Consider the following 23,922-nt stretch of genomic DNA (forward strand, 5'->3'; position numbering starts at 1 on the left):
CATAAACTTGTTCGTAAATCAACGATCTCCCGCTAACAATTAATTCTAACAACAAACGATTTCGGTCGTTTTGTATATAAAAAGTATTAAACGGAAATGCCGAATCGCATAGAAGTACTGAATTATGATTTATAAAAGTCAGTTTATAAAAAGCATCAACGAACTCTGATCTAAGATGATTTTCACGTTTTGCTTTTTGTTTCCTCGCTTATATTTGAGTTTAAATCTGGTTGATCAACATAACGAAATATATCGTTATATTTTTTAATTGCAGAGTTATTAACGAGCGTTGCTCCTTTAATTTTTTGTGTGTCTTGCACACACTGCTCCGCAACGGCGTTAATGGCATGTAGCTTAGCAACCACCAAGCCTCGGTCTGCCTCGCGAATTGCCCTTCGAGATGTCCAGCTCGGTTTGGAAATGCATTCGTGTACCATCTCGGGGCCCTGGGTCCTAGAATCAAAAACTTCTGAAAGCATTGAGGCGTGAAGACCGCAGGGGTGAGGGGGTGAGGGCGATGGGTTGTGCCTCCAGTGTAAAGACAGCAGAGGCCGTCTCCCCGCCGCTGACCGTGGGAGATGCCCCAACACAGCCACTCGTGCAAGGAGCGCTCGCTACTGCCGACCGCCTGTTTCTTGCGGAAGAGAACCGGAGCCCAAACGGCGAGCTTGACTTAGCGAGGGACGACGTGCAGGCAGACGAGGAGACTGGGGAACTGTACTGTCAGTCCTGGTCTCAGTTGACCCATGGGACTGCGGGCCCCAGCTCTAATGGTAAGTGCCTCTAGTAGAGTCAGATAACTAATTATTTTAGAATCAAACTTGCCCCTAGACGGAAAAAAAATCGGAAGTTTCCAAAACAACTGAGTTACGATCAGCGCTAAAAAGTGAAAGTCAAAGCTAAATATTGTGGCTGCAGAAAACCAAAATACTACTGGAAATACTCGGTTTAATTTTGTCGTGTGTACAAAATCTTATTTTTCTGCGTGCCATCCAGCAGACTGCACCTGTAGCCATTCTGCATCTTTCACATACCAGAGCCTCTTGCCTGCTAAATTCAACTCTCCACTCACTTTCAAGCTGTGTAGCCGCTGGACACAGTCGCACACAGAAGGTGCTTGTTTCGCAGACTTAACTACGTCAGTTCAACATCTGGGAGTTTACATGTTTTCCCTGTGACCATATAGATCTCTTTTGGTTTCTTCCTACATTTAAACGATGTGCTGGCCACTGTAAATTACTCTCGGCATAGGAGGTTAGTCGGAGAATCAGCAATATATTGTGGGCTGTGTGATAGAATAGGTTACAGAGAAACAGGTGTGGGAAAGGGATTGGTGCAGTTGGTCCTAGAACCAGTTTAGATTTGATGGGCCACATTGTGTAAATAAAACATTCAATTCTGAGTCTATTCAAAATAAGAGCATAAAGTGTGAGAATTACTAAGCAGATCAGGCGGTATCTATGGAGAGATAAGAGTTACCATTTCAGCCACACCTCCCAGGACTCCCAACATCTTCTCTCCTTTTTTCAGCTTTCAAGCATCTGAAGTTTTTTAAAAACTTTTTATCTTTTTTCCTAATGAGGTGACATTTCTCAAAAGCCACAGTTAGAATTAAAACGACTGGCCATATTAAAATGGGGAGTGGGGGGCATAATTTACAATGTTTCTGATCAACCTAGGTATCTAATGTTAAATAATTTCTTCTAATAATGTGCAAGTATTTCATACAACCTATCTAAGGCAGATATTTCCAAGAAAAGTAATTAACACTTGATACTGGATGAAGTTCACAATCCGTCTTGGATCATAAAGACCCTGAATCAATAAGTTTATTGCAAGTATTTTTTTCATATGGCATTCTTTCATTAATAGATTTGAGTAATTCCGTAACTATGGAGGAATGCAACAACATTAGTGAAAAGGCCATGGGAGAGGAGCAGTGTGCTTTGAAGGAGATTGATTCAGTTTCTGTAGTTCAGGAGCAATCAGTCAGCAAGGTCACTATGGTTGTTCTGGAGGATGGAAGTAACCTAACATGGCCAGAAGCTACCAGAACCCCAGATTTTGAACAGCACAACACACTACTTTGTGAAGGAGATCTACTGATGAGACATGAAGGTGAGAAATATGTTCATTTTATCAACTTGGACACAAAGGGTGCTTTTTAGCTTTTTTTCTATGCAATATCCTTTATCCAAAGCTACACTGATCCTCCACTGAAGGTTGGAGTTTTTCGAGGAGGTTACCAGGAAAGTGGATGAAGGGAAGGCAGTGGATATTGTCTACATGGACTTCAGTAAGGCCTTTGACAAGGTCCCACACGGGAGGTTAGTTAGGAAAATTCAGTCGCTAGGTATACATGGAGGGGTGGTAAATTGGATCAGACATTGGCTCAATGGAAGAAGCCAAAGAGTGGTAGTAGAGAATTGCTTCTCTGAGTGGAGGCCTGTGACTAGTGGTGTGCCACAGGGATCAGTGCTGGGTCCATTGTTATTTGTCATCTATATCAATGATCTGGATGATAATGTGGTAAATTGGATCAGCAAGTTTGCTGATGATACAAAGATTTGAGGTGTAGTAGACAGTGAGGAAGATTTTCAGAGCCTGCAGAGGGACTTGGACCAGCTGGAAAAATGGGCTGAAAAATGGCAGATGGAGTTTAATACTGACAAGTGTGAGGTATTGCACGTTGGAAGGACAAACCAATGTAGAACACACAGGGTTAATGGTAAGGCACTGAGGAGTGCAGTGGAACAGAGGGATCTGGGAATACAGATACAAAATTCCCTAAAAGTGTCGTCACAGGTAGATAGGGTTGTAAAGAGAGCTTTTGGTACATTGGCCTTTATTAATCGAAGTATTGAGTATAAGAGCTGGAATGTTATGATGAGGTTGTATAAGGCATTGGTGAGGCCGAATCTGGAGTATTGTGTTCAGTTTTGGTCACTAAATTACAGGAAGGATATAAATAAGGTTGAAAGAGTGCAGAGAAGGTTTACAAGGATGTTGCCGGGACTTGAGAAACTCAGTTACAGAGAAAGGTTGAATAGGTTAGGACTTTATTCCCTGGAGCATAGAAGAATGAGGGGAGATTTGATAGAGGTATATAAAATTATGATGGGTATAGATAGAGTGAATGCAAGCAGGCTTTTTCCACTGAGGCAAGGGGAGAAAAAAACCAGAGGACATGGGTTAAGGGTTAGGGGGGGAAAGTTTAAAGGGAACATTAGGGGGGGCTTCTTCACACAGAGAGTGGTGGGAGTATGGAATGAGCTGCCAGACGAGGTGGTAAATGCGGGTTCTTTTGTAACATTTAAGAATAAATTGGACAGATACATGGATGGGAGGTGTATGGAGGGATATGGTCCGTGTGCCGGTCAGTGGGACTAGGCAGAAAATGGTTCGGCACAGCCAAGAAGGGCCAAAAGGCCTGTTTCTGTGCTGTAGTTTCTATGGTTCTATGGTTCTGTGGTATGAAGATGACCATCACAGAAATGTTTCAGATATTTTCTTCTTACATGCATCATTCCTGTGGCCAGTGTTTCTCCACTGATATGATGTATATCCAGAATATCAAAGGAGGCATTATAACTAGCTCTAAGCATGTTTTCAACTATAAGCTTGGTAGTATGGTGAGCTAAGGCTTGGCTAATTACTTTCCTCACATTTTGAACCAAGGTGATGGGTTTTTATTTTCTCCTCTTCCACGCTTGCATGTAGAATTTTTAATAACGTACTGCAATCAGCTTAGTGGAATTTGATGTTTCAAATGGAAAATCTGATTGCATTAGCCAATCAGATTCTTCCATGGAGATTCAGAGATGTTTCTTGACATATTTACCTTATCATCCAAATTCCTTGCCAGACAGTTCATTTTCTAGGGTGACCAACTGTTCCAGTTTGCCCAATGACCTCTGTCCCCCAGTTGTAATCGATAATGGCAGTGGACTGATAAAAGCTGGACTCTCAGGAAATCAGTGTCCAGCCTCCGTTTTCCCAAGTGTGGTTGGAAGGCCAAAGAACACAATAATGAATGTTTTTGGATCATCAGGAAGAGACACTTATGTTGGAGATGAAGCCCAAAGAAAACACAGCATTCTTCACTTGATTGTAAGTGGAAAACTTGTGTATGAAAATACAGATTACATTCATTAGTTTTTCAGTGTTAGTCTACAGTGTGGAGTCCATCAAAGATTGCTTCCTAGAACAGATACAGAATCTACTCAGGGATTGACTATTTTGAATGGGTTATGAACAGTGAGGAAGCAGTAATTACCAATCTTGTGATTAAAGATCCCCAGGTGGTGAACCTTTTTGAAAGTGCATGCTTAAATTGGCGATGATTTTCTAAATAAATATTCTCATGCATGTTGTGGTAATTTTGAGCAGAGATTATCATTGATTAATGAATAAGTAACGATAATTATGGACTTTTTTAAGGAAAAAGGATGAGCCCTGTTGGTTATTGAATGTATTCATTGTTTTGCTAATAATAAAATTGTAACAGAGACAGATTGAAATAAATGAAGCATTTTAGAAAATCTGTTCAAAATTATTAGTATTAATCTTTTAAAAAGACATTTGAAAAATAACAACATTTTATAAATGGTATTGTTATTGTACCTCATATACAACATAAGAATTGTGAATGTGGTGTTATAAGTTCTTGTGCATATTCATAAAAGATCAAGGGAATGAAAGTAAACACACTTTACTCCCAGTGAGATTTTTGTTGCTGCAATAAGGATGACAAGTATTTCAAATCCAGCTTGTATTTGAGAGCAAAACATTAGTTTCATCAGTAAGCCTACTCCTATGATTAGACTTGACCAAGTTCATCACCGAAAGCAACTTGCATGAATATTTATGGAGGCACTGAACTACATATAGTACTTACTGTAGTATCACTGAATATCCAGTTTTCACTCACAAACAACAGAAGAAAAAGTATAAGCAGAGCTAAGCCAATGCCAACTGGCTCAACCATTTACTATCCAAATACTGATAAGGTATACTAAGTTTGTGAGGTTTTCAAAATATATCATCCAATGTTACGAATTCTCACAACCACCTAGCTGGCACCAAGCTGGTGTAAGATGTTTCCTGTGAAAACATCTCACTGCTCTCAGTTTGTAAAAAGATCATTTGTTTTTGCATTTGGCAATAAAAATGATCATTGTGATGGGGTTTAAAGAATTGAGTGGTGGCACTGCATCCTGCATGCCAACAAAATTTTTGTGCATGCCTCCTTGTACATGTGAGCCATAGGTTCACCACCTCTGCAAGGTAGTCACCACAGTATGATAGAATCCAGATGCAGTTTGAAGATGAACATTGCAGACCAAAACTGCTGCTTCCAACTTGAATAAGGTCAATTATATTGGTATGATGCAGAACTAGGAAAATAATTTCTCCCTCTGTCCCTCTCACTATACCCCTTGCCCATCCTCTGGGTCCCCCCCCCCCTTGTCTTTCTCCCCGGACCTCCTCTCCCATGATCCTCTCGTGTCCCTTTTGCCTATCACCTGTCCAGCTTTTGGCTCCATCCCTCCCCCTCCTGTCTTCTCCTATCATTTCGGATCTCCCCCTCCCCCTCCCACTTTCAAATCTCTTACTAACTCTTCCTTCAGTTAGTCCTGACGAAGGGTCTCGGCCCAAAACGTCGACTGTACCTCTTCCTAGATATGCTGCCTGGCCTGCTGCGTTCACCAGCAACTCTGATGTGTGTTGTAGGAAAATAAGAGATGTGTCAGTGGATGAACAGTGTCAGATAGTCAAACAGCTGGTCATAACACTCAGCAGGAACTTGTCCCAATTAGAAAGGGGGGAATTCAATGAGAAAGAGACACAATTTATGGTTAGCAAAGGCAGTCAGGTATAATGTTATATTGAAAATTACAGTAGGTCAAACAAAGTGGCAAGGGCTGGTGGTGGGCCAGAGGACTGGGAAGTTTAGGATCCAGCAGCAAAACGCTAAAAAAAAGAAAGGGGGAAATCACTTTTTAGAGAGGAGATGCATATAGTATCAAAACAACCAGTAAGAGTTTCTATGGATGTGTAAATGGGAAGAAGATGGCTAAGGTTGGTGTGAAGGATCTCGGGAAGAGAATCTTGGTGAACTAATCACATGGAAACAAAGAACTGACAGATATATAAAAAATGATTTTTTTGCAACAGCCTTCTAACAGAGAGGAACAAGGGATAAAGAACAGTATTAGAGAAACTTGCTGGTATAAAGGTGGACAAATCGCTGGGACCTGATGGCATGCATAGAAGAGTTTCTAAAGCTGTGACTGCAGAGATAGTGGAGCCATTGGTTGAACATTTTCAGTTCACTAAATGTGAATATGTACCAGAAGATTAGACAACAACAAACGCAAGTCCCTTATTCAAAAAGGGAAGGAGACAAAAGGAAAGAAAGTTTAGGCCAGTTAATTTAAAATCAATGGCTGACAAGGGGTTAGAATCAACAATCAAAGAACAATTAACTAATCATTTAGGAAAACTATATAATTAAGCCTAATTTCATTAGGTTTAATGAAATATAAATCATGCATGATGAAATAACTTCGATTCCTTGAAGATGTAATGTGGAAGCTGATAGTGGATGTAATGTATTTAGATTTCCAAAAGGCATTTGCCAAAGTGCCACACTTTACTGGTGCATAAATTAAGATCCAAAGATAATGGGAAAAATGTGTTAGCAGGGATAGAAAGGGGAGAATTAAAATAAATGGGTTCTTTTCAGGCTAGAGGGCTATAACTTGTGGAGTACCCCAGACATTGGTCTTTGGCCTGCAATTATTTATAATTTACACTAATGACGCAGAGAAGGGAACAATATGCAAGGTTTCCAATGTTGTCAATGATATACTAGATTGAAGGCCATATTCTAATAAGCACATGATGTCTCTGCAATGAAATACATACTGAACGATTGGGGAGGACACCTGATAAATAGAGTTTAATATGTGAAGGGTGAGGACATGTACTTCAGTAAGAGAAATCAAAAGCCAGGTTATTATCTACATGGAGAGTCCCATGGATTGAAGTTCCAAGGGCTCTCAGAGTTATAATGTATGAATCACAAGATATAAAGGAAAAGAATCACCATGTACAGTAGTTAACAAGGCAAAGGACATGTTATCCTTTATTTCAAAGAGATTGGAGTTTAAGGATAGGGAGGTTTTGTTACCATTGTGCAGGGCCTCATGTGGCATACCACACTAAGTTTTGACCACCTTAACTATAAAATGATATAAAAGCACTGGAGGCTGTTCGGAGGCTAATTATTAGGATGAGAGATTTGTCCTATCAGGAAAGGTTAGATAATTGGGGTTTAGATGAATGGGGGATGATCTTATTTAAATATACAATACATGATGTTAAGGGGGCTTGTCAAGGTAGTTGTTGAGTTTTTCCCATGCGTGCAAGTTCTTGAACAAGGGGATGTGGCTACAAAATAAGGCCCCGGTTATTTAAAGTTGAGATGCATAGAAATTTCTCTCAGAGAGTATGAACCTCTCCAAATCTCTGCTCCTGGAGGTGGTGGAAGCCAGATCATTAGATATTTAAAGTGGAGATGGACTATGTGAAAGATTAAACACTGGCACAGAGAAGTCCATCAGTTTAGATCATCCATGACCATACTAAATGGTGGAGCGAGCTTGAAGGGCTGAGTGGCCTACTCCTGCTCCTGTTTCCCTGTGTGTTTGATTCTGAACACAACTTTAAGAAAGACGTAAAGGCCCAAGGGGCAGTATAGAAAAAGTTTAATATAATTTCAGGGGTGTGAAATTTTAGTTACCAAGATAACCAAGAGAAGTGGTTATGCTTCTTGGGACAAAGTAGGTTTACAAAATCTTGCTGGTTAAAATACAGAGAAACTATTTCCATTATCAGGGGCTAAATTGCCAGAGAATACAGGCTCTAAACCCTTGGTGCGAGATCTAGTGATGAACTGAAAAAACATTTACACAATGTGTTGTCTGAATTGCTGTGCAAATGGTTTGTGTAGACTTGCGCCAAGTGAGAATTTCCCAAACTATAACATTTCAATAAAGCTTAATCTATGGGGATGAGGCAGTGATGGTTGGAGGATGAAAGTGACGAGGCTTGACTATTCACCTCCTATAATTCTCAACATGTAAAATTAAAAGTGTATCAAAAATATTAAATTCACTAGTAAAGTACGATCAATTGACGTGCTGGCCTGTTGCTGTGGGGGATTGTATACCAGTGCTGGTGGTGGATGTCTGTTCAAATGTTTGACTGTGTTTGAAGTATCCAATTCAGCATGGACTGATTACACATTGGACAGAAATGGAAGCACTCTGGAAGCACACGTTTGAGAACGAACTGCGTATTGACGTTCAAGAACACCCAATTGTTATGACAGAACCAACAAACAATCCACAAAGGAACAGGGAGAAGACAAGCGAGGTAACAAACCCACAACCATTGAGACATGCTGGGTAAAAGCATGTCACCTCTAAAGCTTTTGAAATAGATTCTTAAAAACTTGATATGAATGCTGATGTAGTGAATTTATAGGCTATTCCTTTCCCCTCAGACCTGTAAGGAGATACAATCTAGAAAAGCTTTCTTCTTTAATACTTAATAGAGAACTTAAACACACTTGAGCAGTGAAATTAGGTTCCAATAGAATATAATCCATAAGACAATTTAAATAAAATTTATGAAATTTATCTCTGTGCAATAAACTGGCACATAATAAAGTATCTTTTTCTCATTTTCCATCAGACTTTCCCTTTAAGCTCCTGTCAAGCACCACCCTTAGACAATAGACACAGAGAGAGACATTCTGCCCTTCAGTTAGATTACAGCTGATTATTACTTCATTTACATGCCTTTAGTGTCCTAACCTTTGATACCGCAAACTAATACAGATTGATTGATCTGTCATAAATCCTTTGATTGATTAATTCAACACATAAATTCTTTTGGGAAAGTAAATATCAGATTTCTAATTTCATTTTGTCTGAAAATCACTTCTTCATTTCAGACCATTCACACCCTCAGATTCTGGAAGCATAACCTCCAAATCTGGAATCTGTTTAATTTACAGTTAACAGAAGGGTTTGTTCAATTAACATTTAAAATTTAACAACCTCATTAGAATCTCCCTCTAAATATGTTTGAAGTAGGAGAACATGCAGTCTGTTTTCATAATTTAAGTTCTCCTATCACTTCGGTGAGTCAGTGCTCTAAGTATGCTCGGGCCTCTATAAGGTTCAATACAAAATCAGAACATAGTACAAGAGCATTAGAAGTAGAAACAAGAATAGGCCATTATTGCTCCTACCCTTGCTCCCCCATTCAATAAGGTTTTACTTATTTATTGAGAAACAACTCAGAATAGGGCCTTCCATCCCTTTGAGCCACGCTGCCTAACAATCCCCCGATTTAATCCTAGCCTAATCATGGGACAATTTATACATTAACCTACCAACCAGTACGTTTTTGAACTGTGGGAGGAAACCGGAGCACCCGGAGGAAACCCACGCGGTCACAGGGAGAATGTACAAACTCCTTATAGGCAGCAGCAGGAATTGAACCCGGGTGGTCTGTACTGTAAAGTGTTGTGCTAACCTCTACACTATCGTGCCAATCATGGCTGATTTTTCACCTAGTGCTACGTACTTTCCTATACTGACTCCATTTCCCCTGGTTCCCTTAATATCAATGAGTTTATCAATCTGTGTCTTGAATAACCCCACACAGCCCTCTTGAGTGGAGAATTCAAAAGACCTTATGGGTGAAAAAATTATTCCTCAAAACAGACAGAATAGCTAACTCTTTATATTGTAACTGCGACCCCAGATTTTAGATACCCCAGCCTGGACACTTCATCCTTGTATCTGTTGTTTCAAGCCCCATATTGCTCTTGAGGTAATTTGTCCCATTCCAGGAATCAATCAGGTGAACATTCCTTGGGTATGTAGACCAGAACCACAGAGGAGGGTCGAAATGCAACCTCACCACATTTCAAATGCACTTCAACCAAGGCTATATACAACAGCACAACTACCTTTTCACTTTTTACTTCCAACCCCACTGAGATGATTCTAATATTCCACAAACACTTTGATTACTTTTCGCATCTGTTAAAGTCACATATATGCGCAGCTGCAATGAAATAAATACTTGCAATATATAAGCAGCATTCGCAAGGAAAAAATGTAAGCATGTATACATTTGTACTAAAAATATATTAGAATAAAAAATATCAATTGTAGTGCAAGGTGGCCATAATGTTGCTCAACCTATGATTAGAGTTTAACGCTATCAGTGATTGATAAAAAAGACACAAATTATTTTCTTTTTCTATGATCTTTTATTGACAGTTTTAAAAAAATCAAACTGGTATAACTTGCTAGAGACTTCATTAGTTTTTATTATATTCATGTTGTTTAAATCCTTTTAAGTTCCTACACTCATCCTCACAACCTGTTGTATCTCCATCCTGTTATCTGTAAGTTAGAAGTTTCCTGTTCCTACATCCAGTGTTAAAATACTTATGCAAGGCAGTACACAACACCAGTTCAAGGTGACTGTCTATTCCTATATTTGCCTCTCTTTCTCTGAAGTCTTTACTGAGATTGTAATGTATGGTATAGGAAATGCAGACAATTGCATCACTCTCAGAGTGGTGCTTTGGAGCTGATTAATTTTCCACACTAAAAGTGAGGTGCTTTAGCCAACAAATTAAAAACATCGCAGTTACTTTGAGTTAATTTTAACCAGGGTCAAAACTAACAACCAGTTGTACTTGTTTATCTAAAACAGATTCTTTTTGAAGCATTCCAAGTTCCGTCTCTTCTTCTGGGAATCCAGGCAGTGCTGGCATTATACTCTACTGGCAAAGTTACAGGAACGGTCATTGATTCAGGTAGCATCTTCTCACTAAGCAACCTATCTTTTCTGTAACCCAACAGCGGTGGTGGAGGTGGAAATGATAGGGTCTTTTAAGAGACTCCTGGATGGATACATGGAGCTTAGAAAAATAGAGGGCTGTGGGTAACCCTAGGTAATTTCTAAGGTAAATTCTAAGGCATGTTCAGCACAGCTTTGTGGGCTGAAGGGCCTGTATTGTGCTGCAGGGTTTCTATGTTTCTATGCTATGTTTCTATAACTTTGATTTTATGATCATGTGCTGCTAGCTTCAGTCAATGGTGTAATTGTGCCCATAATCTTTTCGAGCTGTGAATTTAAACTGATCATAAAGAAGAGTGACTGAAAATATCAGATTTAACTTTATTGTTACTGATTTGATTAGTTTTCAAGATTCACACTTAATCCATAAACCATCTGTGCAAAGCTGAAATATGTTCTGCATTTCTGAGGGAAAATGTTGTTAAAACAATGCAATGTGCCTATGTTAAATAAAATTAAGATGATGTATGGTGTGTTGGCATTCAAGAGCTGTGAGATAATGTTGCCGCTTGAAGTTTTGTGTTCATTTTTGTGTTCAGTTTTGTTTTCATTATAGAAAGGATGTGGAAGCTTTAGAGAATGGACAGAGGAGATTTACCAGGATAGTGTCTGGATTAAAAAGCATGACTTATGAGAATAGGTTGAGTGTGCTAGGGCTTTTTTGAGAGGAGGTTGAGGGGTGACTTGATAGACGTGTACAGATGAGAGGCATAGATCAAGTGGACAGCCAGAGACCATTTCTCAGGGCTCATACAAGGGGCCATAACTTTAAGTTGTTTGGAGGAAAATACAGGGGAAAATGCCAGAGGCTGTTTTTTCACACAGGGTAGTAGGTGCATGAAATGCTCTGACACAGGTGGTGGTAGAGGCAGATACATTAGAGACTCTTAGCCAGGCACATTGATGAAAGAAACACGGAGGGCTATGTGGGAGGGAAGGGTTAGATTGATCTTATGTGGGTTAAAGGATCAGTTCAACATCATGGGCCGAATGGCTTGTACTGGGCTGTACAATTCTATGTTCTGTTTCCTATGATGAATAAAACAATTATTGCATAGAATATACAGATTTCCTTCTTTCCGATTGCAGGATCATCTGTGACGCAAGTGGTTCCTATTCTTGAAGGAGGTGCCTTGAATAACATCACTAAGCGTGTGTACCTGGGAGGAGAGGACCTGACAGAGTACATGATGAGATCTCTGGCTGAAAACAATAGCTGGTCCTTCACCTCCAAAGGTAGAAGTAACATACCATCATGTAACACCATTGGATAATGCTGCATGTGACAGTACCACCATTTATTTCTTAGACATAAGACTTCATCCTTGTGTATTGGTGGGTGTGATCCTCTGCCAGCTACAATCACACAAAGGGTCAATGATAATAGGTCATATTCTCATGATAATTAATTGTTTTGCTTCCTTTATATAAAAAAAATGGCTAAGGGAAATATTGCAACACACACGAAATGCTGGAGGAACTCAGCAGACCAGACAGCATCTATGGAAAAAAGTACAGTCGATGTTTCCGGCCGAAAAGTTGACAGTACTGTTTTCCATGGATGCTGCCTGGCCTGCTGAGTTCCTCCAGCATTTTGTGTGTATTGCTCGGATTTCCAGCATCTGCAGATTTTCTCTTGTTTGTGAAGATAAGTATTGGTTTAGCTGAAGTTATTAATTTGGTACAGGATAGCTTGTTTAATTTTAATTGGAGTTTCTTGTATTACATAAAACTATACTAAATAAACAAGCCAAAAGGCCCAATTTTTGTGTTTGGCTTTAATTTTCTTCTAAACGTAGGGCTTCCTCCCCCCCGTACAATATGCTATTTGTGGCTGATATTATACAGTTTATCAGCTGAATTTTGAGCTTTCCTAAAACAACATACTGTTAGAACTGGTATCCTGAAATAAAACAGAAAATACCAGAAACACTCAACTGATCTGTGAAGAGGAAAAAATTAGGGTTAATGACCTGAACAGATTGATCTGTAATATTAACTCTGTTCCCCTTTCATATTCTCAGATGCAAAAATTACGATGTGGCATATAACTAGAGATCAAAAGGATGAGAGGAGTTGAAATCAATTACTATGATTAACCAAAATGTATCAGGCAAACTAATGGGACTGCTGGCTAACAGATCTCCTGGATCTGACCATCTATATCCCTGAATTTTTAGAGAAGTGCTGTCCAAATGGTGGATATATTGGTTGCATTCTTCCAAAGTTTGTCACAAATGGGGAAGCTCCCAGTGAAGATGAAAGCCACAAATGGAAAGGAATGCAGAAAGCAGGCAACTATGGGTCATATTGTCCAACATCTGCCTTTGAGAAATACGGGAAGGAGTAGGAGTAGAAGAATGATAATTAGAAAATACTAACATGGTTCATACAAAGGAAGTTGGGGGTTATTATTTTAGCACACTGCATTGTAGGTTCAATTAGCAGAAAGGATAATGGGAAAATCAGTGGGTGTGGTTCATCTGCACTTGTAAAAGGTACATACAAAGCTCCTGCTCAATGTAAGGGTTCAGAGCTTTGAAGTAATAACTAATAGAGACAGAGGATCAGTAAATTAGTGGAAAGCTGAGAGAGCAGATAAACGGATAAAATTCAGGTGGATAAAGTGTAACTACTGGGGTTCCACTGGGACTAATGTTGGAGTCACAATTATACATATTCTATGTTATTTATTTAGATAAAGGAATTGGTTTATTTGGGCACCATGATAGTGCAGTTAGCAGAGCTAGTGTTTCAGTGTCAGTGATCCGGTTTCACTCCTGATCTCTGAATCTGTCTGTGTGAAGTTTGTACATTCCTGTGCAAACCATGTGAGTTTTGTAAGGATGCTATGGTTTCCTTTCACATCCCAAAGGCGTAGGTTAATTGGCTAATCTAGATGGCCCCAGTGTATAATGAGGCAGTACACTCTGGGGAAGAGTTGATGGGAATGTTGGGAGATTACAAGGAAAATTAACTTGGGAATCACATTGCAATCTGAGCTGGCATAGACTGTCAGAAGTTCCTATTTCACATGGAAGCATAGAAATATTGTATTCAGATTTATTGACAATACAATGATGGATGAGAAAGTAAATTTAGGGAGGCTACAAAAATAATTAAAGTGATATAAACATTAGAATAAAAAGGCAAACTATGGTGTTGCGTTATATTATGGAAAGAGGCAAGTGCTTTTTATTTGTTTTTTGGGGACGTAAGATCCTGATTAGCCTGAGGAAGTGTTGAATCACTGCAGTCTTTCCGACCAAGGTGCCCTGATAGCGCTGCAAAGTGGTGTGTTTCAGGATTTAGAGCTCATTATGATAAAGGAATAAGTCAATTTGATGTGCAACTTGGAGAAAACAAGTTTCCGTGCACCAGCTGACATGATCTCTTGATGGTGGAAACTTGGGGAGGCGTTGTTCAAATAGTCTAGTTGAGTAATTGTAACATTATTTTGATGGTTCACATTACAACCACAATGTGCCAGAAGTAGAGGAAATGAATACTTAGGTTGTATGAGGTGCTAGATTGTGTTAGATTGCTTCTCTATTGTTGGATTTGTGCTCATCAAAAAAGCATTCTATTACTCTCCTGATTTGTGTCTTGTGGATGCCGAAAAGGCTTTGGGTGGCAAGTGGCAAGTACATTGTCAAGGTGTTACTCTGTCTCCAACCTGATGTTGTCAATGATGAGTTCAAGACTGATGAATAGGTGGTTAGACCCTCCCTTGCTGTGGATGACTATTGCCTTGTTTGATCTAAGTGTTGCATGGAGGTATGAAGTTGTTCTTCTCTTTGCAGAATTGAGTACTGTGTAATCATTAATGAACATCCCTATTTCTAGCCTTGTGACAGAAAGAAAGTTGTTGACTGAAATAGACAATGTTGCTGGAGTTCCTGAGGGCAATGTCTTGAAGCTGTCATGACTATTATTCAACAATAATAATCATAGGTTATATAGATAGATTATGAGGACACACAGTCCTCTTTTATTGTCATTTTGTAATGCAAGCATTAAGAAATGATACAATGTTTTTCCAGAATGATATCACAGAAACACATGACAAACCGACTTAAAAACTGACAAAACCCACATAATTATAATGTACAGTTACAACAGTGCAAAGCAATACCGTATTGCTTTGCACTGTTGTAAAGTCCCATCATCTCACGCAGACGGTAAACCTCCAGTGCCGCAAACTTGCCAATGCAGCATCCCGGAAGCATCCGACCACAATCCCACTCCGAGTCTGTCCGAAAACACCGAGCCTCCGACCAGCTCTCTGACACCAAGCACCGAGCACCATCTCTGCTGAGTGCTTCGACCCCAGCCCCGGCAACAGGCAATAGGCAAAGCCGAGGATCTGGGACCTTCCCCTCCGGAGATTCTCGATCGCACAGCAGCAGCGGCAGCGAAGCAGGCATTTCAGAAGTTTCTCCAGATGTTCCTCTGTGCTTCTCACGGCTGTCTCCATCAAATCAGGATTGAGCATGGCCCCCTAGTTAACACATATCGATATCAATTCGGAACGGCCGCACATGCTGTATCAGATTTAGCAGCAATCATAAAACATTATCGCTGGCCTAAAGCTCCGCAACAAGTCAAAGTCAAGTTTATTGTCCTATGCACCACAAGTACTGTATATGTACGCACAATAAAAACTTACTTGCAGCAGTATCACAGGCAACACGCTTATTTGGGGGGTTTACAACCATCATTCCTTAATCATCACTTGATCAAAATGCTAGAACTGCAAACACAGGGGAAGTACTTTAAGCATGGACATCTGTGATTCAAAAAGACAGTTTGCTTAAAGCTAATGAACAATAAGATATTATATTTCAGTGTTCACACAAAGTATGAATACAATTAATGTCTTGGGAATTGATTCCAAATTTTCTTAGATACTGCCTAAAGGAAGACCGAATTGCAGAGGAATTCCCAATCCCACCTCCAAATGTGTCTCGTTGGTTTTGAGATGTATAAAGCCTGTAGAGAATTTGCTTTTCAAATGTTCTTATTTTGTGTAATTTTCTTTTTCCCCCCAGCTGGGTTAGATACTATCAGAAATATCAAGGAAAAATTTTGCTATGTTGCACTAGACTTTGAAGCAGAACTGCAGAACTTCAAGAATAATCCAGACGGAATAAAAGAAGAATATGTGCTTCCAGATGGACAAAACATGATCATCACAAACCAGAAATTCAGTTGCCCAGAAGTCATGTTTAAGCCATTTTTAATAGGTAATCTGGTTAAGAATTTTTCCATTGTTTTTCTGTTCATGGAACTTTTGACCACAGAACAACATTTAAGCTCAAATCTCTCAGTTGTTGGCCTCCAAGAATGGCCAGCAGCCCTTGAGTACTCTTGGTTCAGTTTTATTATAGGGCATGGTCCCAAAACAACAGACAAAGGAGTCTCTGCCAAGCCTTCATAATTGCCTGCATTATGAAATAGGAATACAAGATACCTTATATATCCTTAAGTCTCAAATCTTATTTCCTTCTATGCACAATGCACTTTCAATGTCCACAGGTTTGTCTCAGAAGTTAATGTACTCATGTCTGTCTCCACATCTTTCTAGATCAACACATTCCATAGGTTTGTGGCCCTCTGATACAAGTTCCTCAACATTGTAGTCATGAGTACGTACTTGAATATGTAGATACATATGTGGTCACCTCTTCACATAAAAGAGTTTGCATCAGGATCTGGATCAGCTGGAAAAATGGGCTGAAAAATGACAGATGGAATTTAATGCAGACAAGTGTGAAATGTTGCACTTTGATAGGACCAGTCAGGGTAAATCTTACACAGTGAATGGTACGGCATTGAGGAGTGTGGTAGAACAAAGAGATCTGGGAATATGGGTCCATAGTTCATTGAAAGTGGTGGCACAGCTAGATAGGGTCGTAAAGAAAGCTTTTGGCTCATTGGACATCATAAATCAAAGTATTAAGTACAGGCGATGGGATGTCACGTTGAAGTTGTATAAGACACTGGTGAGGCCTAATCTGGAGTATTGTCTGTCACTGACCTACAGGAAAGATGTAAGTAATGTTGGAAGAGTATAGAGAAAATTTACAAGGATGTTGCTGGGACTGGAGAACCTGAGTTATAAGGAACGATTGAATAGGTTAGGACTTTGTTCCTTAGAATGTAGACAATTGAGGGGAGATTTGATAGGGGAATTCAGAATTATGAGGGGTATAGACAGGGTGAATGCAAGCTTTTTTCCACTGAGATTGGGTGGGACTACAACTAGAAGCCATGGGCAAAGGGTGAAAGATGGAAGGTTTGAAGGGAACATTAAGGGAAACTTCTTCACTCAGAGGGTGGTGAGAATGTGGAATGAGCTGCCAGTGCAAGTGGTGCATGCAGCTTGATTTCAATGTTTAAAAGAAGTTTGGATAGGTACATGGATGGTAGAGGTATGGATAGCTATGGTCCCAGTTCAGGTCACTGGGGATAAACAATTTAAATGTTAAAGAAAGGGTAAGGTTGCCGCCCAATGCACCACAAGGCGTGGAAAGGAAAAACAAATGTAACTAGAGACTCACTAATCGGGATGATGACTTGGAAAGGACACTAATATTGGTCTACTTACCCTTCAAGTGAATATGGAAGATTTTCTGAAAACAGCATTGGTGGTATTTTTCCATTGCTCTGAATCATTTGCTGCAGATGAAATGAAATATCTTTATTGTCATTGCATAGTACAATTTGTCATGCATCAATACAGCGAATTATAGTTTGCGTCTTAAAGACATACGGGGTACAGATCAAGCCACACACATCAAAGTTGCTGGTGAATGCAGAAGGCCAGGCAGCATCTCTAGGAAGAGGTACAGTCGACGTTTCGGGCCAAGACCCTTCATCAGGACTAACTGAAAGAAGAGCTAGTAAGAAATATGAAAGCGGGAGAGGGAGCGGGAGATCCAAAATGATAGGAGAAGACAGGAGGGGGAGGGATGGAGCCAAGAGCTGGACAGCTGATTGGCAAAAGGGATATGAGAGGATGGCCAGGAGGCCCAGGGAGAAGGAAAAGGGGGAGGGGGGAAAACCCAGAGGATGGGCAAGGGGTATAGTGAGAGGGACAGAGGGAGAAAAAGGAGAGAGAGAAAAAGAATGTGTGTATATAAATAAATAATGGCTGGGGTATTAGCGTTAGTTAGAGAAGTCAATGTTCATGCCATCAGGTTGGAGGCTATCCAGACGGAATATAAGGTGTTGTTCCTCTAACCTGAGTGTGGCTTCATCTTTACAGTAGAGAAGGCCGTGGATAGACATATCAGAATGGGAATCGAACATGGAGCTAAAATGTGTGGCCACTGGGAGATCCTGCTTTCTCTGGCAGACAGAGCGTAGGTGTTCAGTGAAATGATCTCCCAATCTGCGTCGGGTCTCGCCAATATGTAGAAGGCCACATCGGGAGCACCGGACGCAGTATATCACCCCAGCCGACTCACAGGCGAAGGGTCGTCTCACCTGGAAGGACTTACAGTAGAGGAGACCGTGGATAGATGTATCAGAATGGGAATGGGATGTGGAATTAAAATGTGTGGCCACTGGGAGATCCTGCTTTCTCTGGCGGACAGAGCATAGGTGTAGAGGAGGCCATGGATAGACATATCAGAATGGGAATGGGATGTTCATATCAGAATGGGAATGGGATGTTTCCCACTTTAAAATCTCTTACTAGCTGTTCTTTCAGTTAGTCCTGATGAAGGGTCTCGGCCCGAAACGTCGACTGTACCTCTTCCTAGAGATGCTGCCTGGCCTGCTGCGTTCACCAGCAACTTTGATGTGTGTGGCTTGAATTTCCAGCATCTGCAGATTTCCTCGTGTTTGCGTGGGGGTACAGATCAATGTTGCCATGGGTAGACCATGGGTTTTGAGTCAAATTTGAGGCCTTGCTCTTGGACATTTTCTCTTAGTTGATGAAAGACTGCTAACAAATGAAAGGTGATAGTGAATTGGGGTTTGCCTTCCCTAAGCATCTGGTGTTTTTTGGGGACAGGCTAGCAAAGCGCCAAAGTCTTGTTGTTGTTTAGTTGAAGGTCCACTGTGTGTGCTTTGATGAAGGAGAAGTCATTGATGGTTTGGAGTTTAGCCTGTGAGTGTATTGAAACATCATCACTGTTGTCAGTAGTAGTTAGGCTTAACTCCTTAAATTCAGATTACCTTGGTTCAGATGTGTAGTCAGTGTAGTTACCTTAAAACAAAGTCACCAAGATATTTCTGACTCCCATGAGCCATTGTGCATTGTGGTGGGTAGCATTTCGTTGATTCTAAAGACTAATTCCACTCGATGAGAGGTAAGGTGCAGCATTATGGTGAAAAAGATTTTAAAAGCATCAGGGCAATAATGTACGCAGCTGTTTGACACTTGCCCATTGAGATTGGCTTTGTTTAGACTTGTTGGGTAGGATCATACAGTGCATGACACTATTAAGCAAATATACGATAGAGAGCATCTATTGGTGACTGAACTTGAGGAGAGTGCTCCACAGTACTGAATGGTTGAGAAATCAAAGGCTTTAGTGAAGACCGTGCATAATGATCAATTCCATTCCTTGCAGTTTTCTGAATTGTGTGATGAGTAAGTCTTTTGTGCTTTTAGATGGACAGAATCAACATGGATGTTGGGAGTAGTTCTTCAGTTTCTATGTGGAGTTGAGTTAGATGTCGGTCACGACTTTTGCTGTGGAAGACAGCAGGTAGGCCCTTCTAGAGTTATGAGTCAGGTCTGTCTCCTTGAATGTACAGGCAAATAGTGAAGAGTTTCAGGCACAAATCTACAAAATCTTTGAACTTCAGCAGGGATACTTTATGCTCCTGAGGCCATATGACATAGGAGTAGAATTAGGTCATTGGGCTCATTGATTCTGCTCGGCCATTCTGTCATGGCTGATTTATTATCCCTCTTGACCCCATTCTCCTGCCTTTTCCACCTAACCTTGGATGACTTTACTGATCAAGAACCTATCAACCTCCACTTTAAGTATACCCAATGACTTGGCCTTCACAGTCTGTAGCAGTGAATGCAAAGTTTAAAGTAAATGTATCATCAAAGTGATAAGTTCGTGGCCTAAGGTAGAAGGAGTCAATTTTAGAAAATCTAGCACATTTATTTTTCAACATAGTCCCCTCCGACATTTACACACTTAGACCAGCGGTCGTGGAGCATACAGATCTTAGTCCTCCAGAAAATGTCCACAGCAGGGGTGATTGATAAGTTCGCAGTCTAAGGTAGAAGGAGATGAGTTATACAGCTCTCATTACATGCATGTGCAGTTCAACTCTGAGTGATTATGCAGAAAGTTTGAAGTTAATAACTCATCAGGGGTGGTTGATAAGTTCATGGCCTAAGGTAGAAGGAGATGAGTTATTAACTTCAATCTTTCTGCATAATGCACACAGCCTTGTATTACTTTTGTGCTGATGGAGATTGTGGAGGCGGTGTTGTTGCTAATCTGAACTAACTCGGATTCCACCATCCTCTGGCTAAAGAAATTCCTCATCTTTGTTTTAAAGGAATATCCTATTCGGAGGCTGTGCCTTCTGGTCCTAGACACACCCACTATAGGAAACATCCCCTCCAAGTCCACTCTGCCTGGGCTTTTCAATATTTGGTAGGTTTCAATGAAATCACCCTCCCCCCACCCCCATTCTTCTAAACTCCAGCAAGTATAGGCCCAGAGCCATCAACAATGCTCCTTATACATTGACTGTTTCATTTCCAGGATCATTCCTATGGACTCTCTCCAATGCCAGCGCATTGTTTCTTATATAAGAGGCCCAAAAGTACTCACGATATGAAAAGTGTGGTTTGACCAATGCCTTACATTCTTGCTTTTATATTCTAATCCTCTAGAAATAAATTCTAACATTGCGTTTGCCTTCCTTACCAACAAAACAACACCTGCAAGTTAACCTTCACAGAATCATGCACGAGGACTCCCAAGTCCCTTTGCTGGTTTCTGAATTTTCTCATTTAGAAAATAGTCTATGCCTTCTACCAAAGTGCATGACCGTATACTTACTACACTATCTTTCACGTGGGATAGCCACTCTCACTCCACCGATCTTCATATTGTTTGCACACTTGGCCACAAAGCCATCAATTCTGTCATCCAGATCATTCACATATAATGTGAAAAGAAGCAGTCCCAACACCGACCCCTGTGAAACACCACTAGTCACCAGAGGCAATCAGAAAAGGAGCCGTTTGTTCTCAATCTTTGCCTCCTACCGGTCAGCCGATCTTCTATCCATGCCAGTATGTTTCTTATAATACCATAGGCTCTTATCTTGTTCAGACAAGGCCTTTTGAAATTGTTGGGAAATGACTTTTGACTACTTGTCAGGCAGAAGGGACAACAAGGTTGGCATGAATAGGCTGGTGTGGGATGAAATCAAGGACATTCACAGGAGAAGAGGTTTTCCGAATGTTCCAATGGGCATTGACTGTGCCCTTGTCCTTGATTTAGTTCACCCATGTTCTTTTAACATTGGGTAGTTGTTTATCATTTGAAACAATATGGACTTAACAAAGCTGAGATTTTAGACCAGTGGCAGGGTCTGAAATGTTCACAGTAAGCTTCCGTTGATCCAGCAAGCTTGGGTCTAGCAAATTTTCCAGATGATTCATTAACACTCCTACCTACTTTTAAAACCATAAGATATAGAAGCAAAATTAGGCCATTTGGCCCATAGTGCCTTCTCGCCATTTCATCACGGCTGAGCCAATTTTCTTCTCAGCCCCAATCTCCTGCCTTCTCCCTGTATCCTTTCATGCCCTGACCAATCAAGAATCTATTGCCCTCTGCCTTAAGTATACATAAAGACTTGGCCTCCACAGTTGCCTGTGGGAAAGAATTCCACAGATTCACTACTGTCTTGCTGAAGAAATTTTTCCTCATCTCCATTCTAAAATGACGCCCCTGTATTCTGAGGCTGAGTCCTTTAGTCTTAGATTCTCCCACCATAGGAGGCATCCTATCCACATCCACTATCAAGACCTTTCACCATTCTATAGGCTTCAATGAGGTCATCCCTCATTCTTCTGGATTCCAGTGAGTACAGGCCCAGAGCCATAAAACTCTCTTTGTATGACAAGTCATTCAATCCTAGAATCATTTTTGTGAACCTCCTTTGAATTGTCTCCTGTTTCAGCACATCTTTTCTAAGATAAGGGGCCCAACATTGTTCACAATACTCCAAATGAGGCCCCAACAGTGTTTTATAAAGTCTCATCATTACATCCTTGCTTTGATATTCTAGTGCTCTTGAAATGAATGCTAACATCATATTTGCCTTCCTCCCCACAGACTCAACCTGCAAATTAACCTTTAGGAAATCCTGCACAAGGAACCCAAGTCCCTTTGCACCTCTTTTTTTGTATTTTTTCTCCATTTAGAAAATAGTCAACTCTTTCATTTCTCCTACCAAAATACACTTATACACTTCCTGACATTTCCATCTGCCATTTCTTTGCCCATTCTCCTAATATGTCTAAGTCCTTTTGTAGCCTCACTACTTCCTCAAAACTACCTGACCCTCCACCTATCTTCATATGGTCTGCAAACTTTGCAACAAAGTCATCAATTCCATCACCCAAATCATTGACATATAAAATAAAAAGAATCAGTCCCAACACAGACCCCTGTGGAACACCACTAGTCACTGGCAGCCAACCAGAAAAGGCTCCCTTTATTCCCACACTTTGCCTCCTGCCAATCAGCCACTGCTTTATCCATGCTAGAATCTTTCCTGTAATACTATCAGTTTGTAGCTTAAGCAGTCTCATGTGTGGCACCTCGTCAAAGGCCTTCTGTAAATCCAAGCACAAAGACAACATCAACAGGTTCTCCTTTGTCTATCCTGCTTGTTATATCTTCAAAGAAGATATTGGTCCCCTAATCTGAGGAAAGACATCCTTGCCATAGAGGGAGTACAAAGAAGGTTCACCAGATTGATTCCTGGGATGGCAGGACTTTCATATGAAGAAAGACTGGATGAACTGGGCTTGTACTCGTTGGAATTTAGAAGATTGATGGGGGATCTGATTGAAACGTATAAAATCCTAAAGGGATTGGACAGGCTAGATGCAGGAAGATTGTTCCCGATGTTGGGGAAGTCCAGAACAAGGGGTCACAGTTTGAGGATAAAGGGGACACCTTTTAGGACCGAGATTAGGAAAAACTTCTTCACTCAGAGAGTGGTGAATCTGTGGAATTCTCTGCCACAGGAAGCAGTTGAGGCCAGTACATTGGCTATATTTAAGAGGGAGTTAGATATGGCCCTTGTGGCTACGGGGATCAGGGGGTATGGAGGGAAGGCTGGGGCGGGGTTCTGAGTTGGATGATCAGCCATGATCATAATAAATGGCGGTGCAGGCTCGAAGGGCCGAATGGCCTACTCCTGCACCTATTTTCTATGTTCCTATGTAATTCCAACAGATTTGTCAGGTATGATTTTCCCTTGTGGAAACCATGCTGACTATAGCCTTCATGTACCCTGAGACCTCATCCTTAATAATCAACTTCAACACCTTCCCAACAACTGAGGTCAGACTAACTGACCTGTAAGTTTCTTTTCTTCAGCCACTCTCCCTTCTTGAAGAGTGGAGTGACATTTGCAATTTTCCAGTCTTCCATAACCATTCCAGAATCTAGTGATTCTTGTAAAATAATCACTAATGCCTCCACAATCTCTTCAGCCACCCTCTTTCAGTACCCTGGGTGTACACCATTTTTCCAAGTGACTTATCTATCTTCAGACCTTTCAGTTTCCCAAGAACCTTCTCTCTAGTAATGGTAACTTTACACACTTCATGACCCCGACACCTGGAACATCCACCATAACTGCTAGTGTCTTCTACAGTGAAGACTGATGCAAAATACTTATTCAGTTCATCTGCCATTTCCTTGTCCCCCATTACTACCTCTCCAGCATCAT

General features: G+C 40.6%; 1 protein-coding gene across 2 annotated transcripts in view; it reads left to right on the top strand.

The window, feature by feature from the left end:
• Positions 1–378: 378 nt before the first annotated feature.
• The window catches only part of LOC140188164 (uncharacterized), a 32,658-nt gene continuing 9,114 nt past the window's right edge, over positions 379–23,922 (top strand). The window contains exons 1-7 of one of the 2 annotated variants that reach the window (XM_072244162.1): positions 379–773; positions 1,873–2,118; positions 3,866–4,110; positions 8,284–8,442; positions 10,810–10,912; positions 12,046–12,192; positions 16,008–16,202. In XM_072244162.1, the coding sequence (XP_072100263.1) occupies positions 518–773; positions 1,873–2,118; positions 3,866–4,110; positions 8,284–8,442; positions 10,810–10,912; positions 12,046–12,192; positions 16,008–16,202 (1,351 nt within the window). In that variant the 5' untranslated portion in view covers positions 379–517. The remainder of the gene's footprint in view (positions 774–1,872; positions 2,119–3,865; positions 4,111–8,283; positions 8,443–10,809; positions 10,913–12,045; positions 12,193–16,007; positions 16,203–23,922) is intronic. The other variant, XM_072244163.1, reaches the window with a different exon arrangement.

Source organism: Mobula birostris, chromosome 26 (genome assembly GCF_030028105.1).
Source record: "Mobula birostris isolate sMobBir1 chromosome 26, sMobBir1.hap1, whole genome shotgun sequence".
NCBI classification, from domain to species: domain Eukaryota; kingdom Metazoa; phylum Chordata; class Chondrichthyes; order Myliobatiformes; family Myliobatidae; genus Mobula; species Mobula birostris.